Consider the following 11,196-nt stretch of genomic DNA (forward strand, 5'->3'; position numbering starts at 1 on the left):
TTGTTTGAAGTCTGACGTTATCAATTATTTTCACTGCAATACCCAATATTACAGGCCCTACTCAGTTTTGAAGGCTCAAAAGACCAAAGTTTCTATCTGGCAAATATAACTTTTTAATGATCTGTAGCTAAGTACCCTTCGCTTACAAATATTGAAACTTATTCAAGTGAGTGATGTCACAGACCCCAGTCATAATTTTGAATACTAGTATTACCACCAAAGAAAAAGGCACTTAGATGACACACTCCACTCACCACAATTTCCATTTCCACATTGATATTCACCTGCAATATATTTTCTCAAATATCAATAACTTCCTAATTTGATTTCATTTAAACTTTCACCAATCTGCTTTGCTTATATTTCTGATTCCATGCAAATGATCATATCGGTGATGATCCTTTTAAATCCGACATCTCAACCCTTATTTTACCTGCCATTCCAATCTCATACATTTAACTGGACCTTCTTGTTTGAATAAAAATTATAGCAGTTTGAAAAAACAACAACAAAGAATCACTAATATAATAATTTATGTTTCCGAAACATTTATTCGCAATTTTACAATTGCTAACCTGTATTCTGCCATTCTCATTAAAATACAAACAATAACTTTTCAACAGAAACCCTTAAGATTTAATTTTCAAGAGTTACATATGGAAATAGGATCCTATAACATTCATGGAACTTTCACAAGAAAAAATTTTTTAGCATCGTATTCATTCTCTTCTTTCCAACGTACATTTAACAATTCTGTTAAAATGTGAAAAATATAGAACTTTTTCTTTGAAAGAAAAAATACATTTAATTCTTACTTCATAAGGCATGTGTGCAGCATAAGCGAAAATACATGTCATGGTATTCAAGTTTCTTTTTAATAGGGATTTTCCCTGAGCCTTGAGTTGAGGCTTTGTGAATCAATTTTGGTCTTTTCGTTGAATATTGAGAACTGTTACAGTAGTGAGCGACAATCAAGTGTGATATATTTTTTTGAATGGCTTGTGAATATCAATTGTGAATATTAAATTATTATTGTCAAGCTTGTTGTGATAATTGAATAATCACTGGCTTCACCCATTGGCATATCTAAGTGGGGAAGGGAGGGCATGTGCCATGGGCACTACTTCAGTGGGGGGGGGGGGCACACAAAAAGGAAAGGTAAACCAAAAAAAGGAAAAAAGGCAAAGAAAAGACACAGGTAAGAAACAAAGTAAGAAAACTGAATTTGAACTTGCGTAAATCATGCTCGCCTTAAAGAGTACTTGTTCTCAAGAGGGTGCTCACGACTTTACTGCATAATTTAACAAGTCGACGACTATCAACAAATCAATGAAGGGGTAGAACTGAGCCTGAAAGAATTGAACTACAGACACATGGGCCCGTATTCTGAAGTCGGGTTCAACTTAAACTCAGGTTTAAAGTTGTGGTTTAAGTATGGATAGCCAAATGTTACATTTGGCTCTCAAATCATTCATAATTGTCTAGGAAGTATAAATACACGATTGTCTTCACCAAAGATGAATCATGAAAGCGCACAGTAAACATAAGAAACATACAACTTAATAAAAATTTTGACACTTTTGGCGTCCCATAATTTTAGCACAGAGTTAGACCATGGTCTAAGTTAAACCTGACTTCAGAATACGGACCATGAGGTTAAACTGAGCTGTGAAACACCAGTCAATGTATGTTAGTGCATTTATCATCAAAACTTCATCATGGCTGTGGATGTTTTACGCAAGTTTCTGCCGGGTGTCCCCGGTGTATACCGGAGCCCTCCATTCCCTTCACCATGATCTTGCAAATGGTGCGATACTTCCCAACCAAGCAGGTGACTGTCTTGGTGTCATCATGCAGGACTTCTTGATATCCAATCCACTCTTTAATTCTACGAATGAATCAGCCGACCAACAAGGATTTCGGAGACAACCAAACAAATCCCTGGATCAAATGAGAAAAAAATAAAAACTCTCTCCGGAAGGCCTTTGGCGAAAATTCAACCCCCGATGGCAGATCGAAAATCTACAATGCGCTTCACACTTACAACCACCTACGCAGGATTCATTCTACAAAGATGAGAGAACGATCAACAAAACACGAGGAATCACGCTTCAGAAAGAATTTTGGAGTTTTAGCAAGAACGCAGTCAATGGCACTCTCTACTCAGGAACCCGGACCCTTTCCGTTACTCCTTTGACACCACAAATGAACACTTTTCATCAAAATATGACGCGGAGCCACCCACCATTGATGAACGCGACTTAGATTGGGTGACAAGAACAGCTAGTGAGATTGAATTTCGTTTTGATCGTAGACCCATCAGGCCACAGGATGTTAAAGCTACACTATGTGAGCAAGATTGGTGATTCAGATGATAGATTTAAATTTCTCAATTCACTGATTTCTTCTCAAAACACTTCTATATCAGTGAACGATTTGAAGGACATCCTTATGAAAGGATTTTATAACACAGATGCGTTACAAGTACGGCCAGAGTATAAACTTAAGACGTATGCCCAATATTTCTTGCCCTTAATGAAATATCATTTAACTGTCAATGATCTTTGTCACACAGGGTTAAAGGATCTTAATGCTCTTTGTCCATCCCGCAACCTTAGCTATTCTACACATGCCAGAAGGGCTTAATAATCCTTGTATTTCTAATTTATATGTCGAATGCCATTCCCATGTGAGGATGTGATCACTTGGAGATGTGAAAGTAAATGCTTGTCCTGGCTCTTAACTCGAGCGCGAGCATAATTGGACTCAGAAAAAACATGCACAAACAAGACAGTTTGGATTGATGTTTACGGCGCTACTCCTGCCAAACAGAAGAAGCATGCCAAGAGAATTACACGCTTCAGTCAAGACGAAGTCCAGTCCAACCATTGGAATCAGGCACAAATAACTCTCTACACATCAGTAATGTGTTCCTAGGGGAAAATAAAATCACTTCATCATCAGTGATTACATGCCCCATGATAAAACAGCAGTGGTGGTTCTTGTGGAACTACAAAACTCTCTTGAAGAAGAACATGGAAACATAAACATTTATGACTTTCAATTAAAGCACAAGCAGAAGAAAGATTTTGGACTTTAAGTAATTCAGAATAAATATTTGTATCTGTGTTGTTTGAAGGCTGTCTACCAAAATTAAAGTTAAACAAGCTTCAAGAATATTATATTGTGTTAATAGTAAAGGCGCAAGATGAAATCATACTTTTTTGAAACTTTATCTTTAAAAAAATTTGGAGATGTATCGGTATTAGGTCTAAAAGACAAAACTATGCTTATGATATTACATTAAAGGTATCATGAATGCTTCAGCATTTATTCTCATCATCAAGAATTAATCAAACCAATAGTCCACTCAAAGTTATAATCCATCCAACTCAAGTCTCCTGTGTCAAGTACCCAACAACACATATGGAGACAACACATACAGTTTCTCTTGAATGTGGAGTAAAGGCATGGATTCTCGTAGGATCCATGGTAAAGGTGAGGGAAACCTTTAGCTACACCATATATCCAAAACCTGTTGAATTGATAACATTTGTATTAGTCTTTACAACATGGAATCCCTTTATGCAATTCTCTCTGATCTTTTTGTTGGTTCAAAGTGCAAACCATGTTTGAATCTGAATAATATTCAACAACTTTATCGAGCTCAATACGTTAACTCGAATGTCTACAACAGGTGCTGGCGTCTAGAGGTAGAGCTTGGGAGGATGCAGACATTTTGTGTCTGATTTCCTTTATGGAAGGAATACAATATCAACAAGATGGATGGTATCATAAGAAATGGTACTGTTCTCTGAAAAGCATTTGCAAGATGGTATCGAGCGTAACGCAGAACAGGTATGGCGTAAAATGAAAGGACTCAAGGAAGGTTTCAAAAGAGTAGAGCTCTGCCCCCTTGCCCAAGAAGATGGATGGTATCATAAGAAATGGTACTGTTCTCTGAAAAGCATTTGCAAGATGGTATCGAGCGTAACGCAGAACAGGTACGCCGTAAAATTAAAGGACGCAAGGAAGGTTTCAAAAGAGTAGAGCTCTGCCCCCTTGCCCCCCCCCCCCACCCCCACCATGAACATCCCCCTCCTCAATACTTCAATCAATCCTGTGTTGGATATTGGAGCAGTCCAGATTCTCAACAAGAAATGTGGAGCTCCAGCAATTTAAGTCATGGGCAATTCCATAAAATATGTACGTCCGACCCCCTATATGTGGGACCTTCATGAAATTTTCTGTCTCTGATTTCTTGATCTTTTGACTGTCTGTAATGCTCTCAAATGACCACGACTTGGTCAGTTTATGAAGTGAAGTAAAACTTGAGAAAAATGGGGGTCGGACGTACAAAAGGGTTGATCATTTCATGGAATTGCCCTAATTGAGAATGGATGGTGTATAGTGTTACACACAATAGGGCATTAATCAAAATTTGTACGAGAATTAAAGAGATGGTCCGGGCTGAAAATATTTATATCTAAATAAGTAGAGTAAAATTCACAAAGCATTAATCAAAATTTGTAAGAGAATGAAGTACTCGTCATCATCGATAAAGGTGATCTTCTTTTTTTTTTTTACTTTGGGATCATGGGTATATGGTGTGATTATGTACATGAACGAAAGTACAAAAACTTAAAGTCAGATACCAGATGAAAGTAAGATGGTCCAATCAGGTATCACGCTGAAAGTACTGTCTCCTCACAGATGACTTGACTTCCTCAATCTTTTGTGCTTTACATGGATTCAATAACCAGCTGTCTGTATACTCTTAACAGCTGATGCTGACTGGAGAACCATCCAAAGCACCAGATATACTCTCAATATTCATCCAAGTTTGATGTTTTACCCCGTCTGCATCTGGCTCATATATCACCTTTCGTCCATCGGTATTCAATGAAAGTAAGGCATCGATACAGTGTCAAATTACACAGCAGCCCGTACTTATGTCATATCAAGCCATCTTCCATTGTATATATATATATATATCAGTCTGATTCTGATGATAATCTATTGTCATCATCACTCTCCTCTTCCTCATCATCATCTTTATCCCAGTCCTTCATCCCTGCACCAAGCATGAAGTCATCTCGCAACACTCCCCATGATGGCTCGGCCCCAACTGATGTATTCTGGGTAAATCAGGACAAACCATGAAGAAAAAAAAAATGAAGAAATAAAACAGGGAAATGATTAGAATAAGGTACCTTGTCAAAATTTGGAGCAGGGACTTTCTTGTGGGAATTCCGCAAGTGGCCTTTCGTTTCCAATTCTTACACTTCATCATAGACAAAGGGGAATGCATCAAAGCCGCTATGGAGAGACTCATAGGCCCGAATTCACAAAGGTGGTTTTGAAAACCCACGGTTGAGTCCATGGTTTATGCAGATTTCCTGTATAAATTACGTTTATTTTAGCGCTTATTGGCGCGTGTATAAAAAACGTCCAATGCTGATGCGCACTTTTGTCACAGTGCGCCAAATTGACGCCTGTTACCATGGTAAGATACGCTTTTTTATTCATGAGTCCACTGTTTCAAGAGTGGACTCGTGAATAAAATAGCGTGGATAACCACGGCAACAGGCGTCAATTTAGCACACTGTGACAGAAGCGCGCATTAGCATTGGACATTTTTTAATATACGCGGTAAAATAAGCATAATTTATACAGGAAATCTGCATAAACCATGGACTCAACCGTGGGTTTTCAAAACCACCTTTGTGAATTCAGGCCATAGTGCCTTCATGGCACAGACATTTGACAAGTTACCCAAGAGGATAATATTTCTTTAATGATCAAATGTCTGCAAGGGTCACCTGTCTACATTCTCAGTGTCCCTTTCTCATGTCATTTCTCAGAGTTGGAGCATGTACTTGATAACCATCTAATTGATCAATGAAGAAATACATGTACCTTTTTTACGAGGCTGCCATCATTATCAAGCCTAATCGCTCATGATGGCGGTCTCCTGCATTCTTTTAAAACTGTCATTTTCTTTAATGAGTAATACATTTTTTTTCAAAAATAATATTGATCCAATGCTTATACTGTAACTATAATATCAATTTGTAATATATTACATTTGTACATATTACCTTGTAAACTTACATCTGATATATTGAATGCAGAAATATAAGCAATCAATCAATCATTAACACATTTTCGTTTCAGGACCATTTCTTATATCAGGGTGACTCTTTCAGCAATATGCTTGTTATCTCCATGAGAAGTAGATTTCACACTATAATGCATTGTTGATGTCACCCACAACTCATCATCCAGAAAGAAAACATTCCATGAAATTTGACCCCCCAAAAATGGAAAAGACCGAGAGTGCAAGTACGCCTGGGTCGGAACGGACGGAATCCCAGAATCCGTCCGATGTGTGCGGGTTCCGGTTTTGTTTTTTACATTACGGTATTCCGATAAAACACCGGCGGATTCCGGAACAAAAAATTTCGACATGACTCGGGCCTAAGTGCAAGAATTCATCCATGATTGAAACTTACCTTTGATGATGTGATGCTCTCTTTCTTCTTTGATGAAGGGTCTACTTTTGAAGGGGCCGGTGTGCCTTTCAACATGTCCAGGAAATTGCCTTTTGTTAGCGATGCCTCTACTTTAGCCCTCTTTCGTGTTGAACCTCCGACTTCTTTGAGTCTTTCTTCTCTGGTTTTTTGTTGCTTCTTCACTGCATTGAAAAGCTGCACAACACCTCTGTGGAAAGGAAAAGAAAAGGGCAATCAATCATACAAATGATTTCGAATTAAATACTAAGATTTTTTTTCAAAAGGTGACTACATTAACAACATCACAAATTGTAACAACTGACTATTGATATCCCCCCCCAAAAAAAAAATCACCCTAATATGAAAACTTCAACAAGTTTGAAGTTGACCCATCAAACAATTATGCAATTATCGCAAGAACTCAAATAGGACAGACGGATGACCTGAAAATGAGATGCGTCCGTCCAATAAACACGGTGATTTACAATCTTTTGAATGGCTTTGGTGATCTGACATCCCAAATACCTATTAGTTCTTCATTCCTTGCCCCAATTTATTTCAAATTTATTATTGTTTCATTACTTCTCTTGCATCTGCTCTGTTGAATTTAAGTGGTAGATAGTCATTTCAGGCACAACTATTACGCAATAACAAATGTTAAACACTATTTTATCATCATAGCTGTTGCATGGGCATGGGAACAATTTTCAAAGAGAGGGTGCTAGTTTGTTATTAAACGAAAAGTCTTTTTGTCCCCAAAATGAAGTGGCTTCCGGTGAGAAAAAAATTGACAAGGCATAAAAAAAAAAATTCATTCCAAAATGAAGTGCATTTTGCTCAGGAAAAATATTGACAAGCCCCCCCCCCCCCCTCAAAAAAAGAGTGTTTTTGTTCCAAGTGATGTGGGTCAAATCTCAACATTTTAGCATACTAACCACATTTGAAGGGGGTGCTGCATGTGGGGTAACACAGGGGTGCTTCAGCACGGAGACACATCATATGCTCCTAAGACAATTGCTCCTGTCTTAATATCTCAGAGGGCATAGAGTTAGAGTTAGGATTGTGATAGAGTTTTAGGTTCAGAAAAATGTACATATAAGGATTAGGGTTTATTTAGTTTTGGAGGTTAATTCTTAGGTTTGGCTTAATGTGTAGATTTTCCATGAGAGCAATTGTCGCCAGAACAAATCATGTCATGGAACCTTCAGGACACCTGCTTCCCAAGGCCATGAGCTGTTGGTGCTACATGTACATACTTTCATCCTTAAAGTACAACATAATCACTTTAAACTTTAAGATTTACACAATGACAGAGAAGTCATGACTCACTTTGTTGCTATTCGTTGGAGAGATCTTTCAAACTCCTTGTCAGTTACTTTGGGCATCACCTTGGCCATGTTTTCCCATTTCTTTCTGCTTTGTTTCTGAAAACATAACAAAGACTTAAAATAGAATTATTCATAATAACAAATGAATAAATGATAAGTTTTCAGGAGCCTAGACAAAAAAAAGGAATGCATACAAAGATCATGTCTAAACTTACCACACATCTATAATTCAAACCCATCTATAAAAATATATTATTTTTGTTGATTCTATTTAGGAGTCTGCATGTCACATACGACAAATTATTTTGATAGAGTAGTTGTTTTAGTAAAAAAATGAAATTCTACCAATAGCTCCATCTATATATTTACAATAGGTTTCCATGATTTTCAAGATGAATTCTACAGTAATTATAACACACAGTTGAAACTAACTGCTTTTAATTAATATTATTGGTGTTTAAAAGAAATATGAACATGAAAAGGCTTGTTTCATCACATCTTCACTAAATTAGATGAAACCATTCCTAAATTCAGGAAAGTGTGTTTCTAACAGATTCTGCCATCTTGTTGGATTGTTTGCAATTGAAGTATACAACAGTGATATGAATGAAGCAACCAGTATTCTATCTAGAAAGTGTTCTGAGGCCCATTATCCATATTACCCAAACTTTAGATTGGGCTGCTACCAGTGCTAAGTTCATTCACGGAATTAATCCTACCAATTACTAAATTCAACTAACCTGGGACGAGTGCAGCACAAACAAATAATAATAATAAAAATAATTCTGAGAGACGCATAACACCATATAAATAGTCTCTATTCGTGTGGAAGAATGATTGTTTTGTATAGGGCTAATACAGGTGCTTCTTAAAAAGGTATGTTTTTAACACAGATTTGAATCTGTTGATATCTGTTTTTGAATTTATGTGGTAGGTTGTTCCACAATTTCTTGTGCCATTTTCCCAACAGCTCTATCACCAAAAGTCTAGGACTTAACTTGTATTTCAGAGAGAAGATCCTTTGATTGTGAACAAAGATTTCGACTGGGTTGATACTTCTAAATTAGATCACCGAGGTAAGCAGGGCATTCTCATTAATGCACTTGAAAAACAAGAGCAAAAGGACTTTAAACACAATTGCAAGCCTGTATCGGAAGCAAGTGAGGACTACATAAGATCGGTGTCACATGTTCAAATTTCTTTTTACAAACTAGCAGCCGTACAGCTGAATTTAGTATGCGCAGGAGTTTAGAAAGCCGAGTATCTGATACTCCTAGAAGCATTTCATGATCAAAGTCTAAGCGACTGAATATAAATGCATGAATAAGCCTTTCTGTGGTTGACTTATCCAGAAAATGCCTTATATTTCCAATCCTATACAGTCCAATGGCCGCTGATTTACAAATATTATTAACATGAGTTTTCTTCCCTAGATCATCCTCAACAATTACTCCTTTGAAATGCGAGAATCCGAACCACCATAAGACCATGCTGGTACCACACTTAAATGAAATCAATCAAATTTACTCCTACATATTCTAATGTTGTGTTCAAATACCTCTTTTACTCTTTCCATGAATTCCTTCTTCTCTATTTCCTTTGCTTTAGCATAGTCTTTTGATTTAGCAAGTACAGCCGAGGCATCTTCTGGTGTTTCTTTCCTGAGGATGCTTGCCATAGCATCAGCCCAGCCTCCTCCTGGTATCTCTTCATCTTCGTTCTCAACATCATCTTCTTCACTGTCATTATTTAGCTTCTCTTTTGATTGTTGTTTTGGGGGTGAAATCGGTAAAGCCTTCATCTTCCTTTTTGAGATAGTACCGGTACCTAAAAAGACAAAAATGCCAGTGGTTAGAAGAGAAGCTTTCATTCTAAAAAAATATTCTTAAACTATAACAAGCATCAATAGTCTGTAGCCTCAATAATCTCATCATTTACAACCATCTGTTGAATCAACTTGTATCATTAATGTGCCTACATTAAGGTTGCAATGCATTGTGGGGCAGAATTTTAGTACACAGTGAAGTGGACGCAATGATCAAAACATGTACAGCTTTTTGCAATAGTGCATTTGAGAGGTTTGGCAAGTGCTTTGGCACAACCACTGTAAATACCCCTGCATAGCCAATAACAATTAACATTGCAACTTAAACATGCGCATTATCTGTTTTATAAACAGGTCAACAATATGGCAGAAAAAATGTCTGCAAATAAGTGCAACTTGGTCAAATAATGTCCATTTCATTGGAAGGCCTTGAATTTCCTATTATGACATAACCACTGCTAGTGCTACAGCAAAAAGATGGATTGTGTGACTTGTCTGTGCAGATCGATTGCAGCATCATTGATGATAAACCGATAGCTTCCTTTTCTGTTTCTTTGGTTTGGCTTTGCTCTGATGATGGACTATGAGTATGACTTGCTTCACTAGTACAAGTACAACTACTTCAACTACTACTAAGTAGTACTACTACTGCCAGTACCAGTACCACTACACTACCACTACCAGTACCAGTACCAGGACTACAAAAAGTACAACTAGTACAGTACAAGTACAACCAACATTTTAAAGAAAATGTTTAAAAACTCCTCCAAACAGAGAGGTTTGGGATTTCAGCTGTGCACAGGTTTGCCAATAACATGGAATTTAAGGTTTATTTTAATGTGATGCCATGTTGCTTGTCGTCAAGCGACTTCCCCGGCCCCGGCTGGACCGAGCCACTCCTCTCAGGCTCAGCCGACGGGTGGCGGCCGGTATACCGGTACGCGGTATAGCGGTAGCTTCAAGCAACAACTACAGTCCCATGTATGTTACGTGGTGTTAGTTTTACATTCCACCCGGTTACTGTTTCACAAAGTAGACCTATATAAAGACTATATTCATTTATTTAAAGTACCTGTGTTAAGTTCTTCATCGCTCTCGATGTCTCCATCACTTCCAGAATTATATGATACTTCTACACGAGCAATTTTTCTTTTAATTCCCTTTAAAGCAGACATGATTTTTGCATGGACATTGATATCATGCATCGGCAGCACGTGGGTAAAAGTTCGTTGACCTTGCTTATTTTGATTACTATTTAATAGTAGTAGTACTTGGAGCTCCAGGCCAGTCTGAGCGAGAGTAGCCGCCAGGCCGGGTTTTCAATTAATGGGGTTTGATTCCTCCTTCTCTTTTCCCTTTCCCCTATTTTCCTGCTTTTGAACATTTTAGGGGTTCGATTATTGAACCCCCCCCCCCTCTCTCCCAAAAAAGGAGCAGAAGAAGATCGAAGAAGAAGAAGAAGGAGGGGGAGACACAGGAGGAGACTGGAGGATCGAGGAGGAGGAGAAGGAGGAAAGAAATATATGAT

The 11,196-nt window shown here is 37.8% G+C and overlaps 1 protein-coding gene across 1 annotated transcript; it reads right to left on the reverse strand.

Moving 5' to 3' along the window:
* Positions 1–531: 531 nt before the first annotated feature.
* Positions 532–10,901, reverse strand: LOC129264415 (RRP15-like protein). Its single transcript, XM_054902294.2, has 5 exons — positions 10,741–10,901; positions 9,402–9,670; positions 7,845–7,939; positions 6,516–6,723; positions 532–5,138 (listed from the first exon to the last, which is right to left on the reverse strand). The coding sequence occupies exons 1-5, from the start codon at positions 10,871–10,873 to the stop codon at positions 4,995–4,997; spliced, it is 849 nt and encodes a 282-aa protein (XP_054758269.2). The 5' UTR covers positions 10,874–10,901; the 3' UTR covers positions 532–4,994.
* Between the last annotated feature and the right edge of the window lie 295 nt (positions 10,902–11,196).

Source organism: Lytechinus pictus, chromosome 7 (assembly GCF_037042905.1).
Source record: "Lytechinus pictus isolate F3 Inbred chromosome 7, Lp3.0, whole genome shotgun sequence".
Taxonomy (NCBI): domain Eukaryota; kingdom Metazoa; phylum Echinodermata; class Echinoidea; order Temnopleuroida; family Toxopneustidae; genus Lytechinus; species Lytechinus pictus.

What these genes read in the sequence shown, in the direction of transcription:
- LOC129264415 (XM_054902294.2), bottom strand. Translation starts at nt 10,873, where the DNA reads ATGCATGATATCAATGTCCATGCAAAAATCATGTCTGCTTTAAAGGGA. An exon ending in CTCCAACGAATAGCAACAAA is followed by an intron (nt 6,724 to 7,844) that starts GTGAGTCATGAC and finishes TCCTTTCCACAG; the next exon opens with AGGTGTTGTGCAGCTTTTCA. An exon ending in AGAGCATCACATCATCAAAG is followed by an intron (nt 5,139 to 6,515) that starts GTAAGTTTCAAT and finishes TGATTTACCCAG; the next exon opens with AATACATCAGTTGGGGCCGA.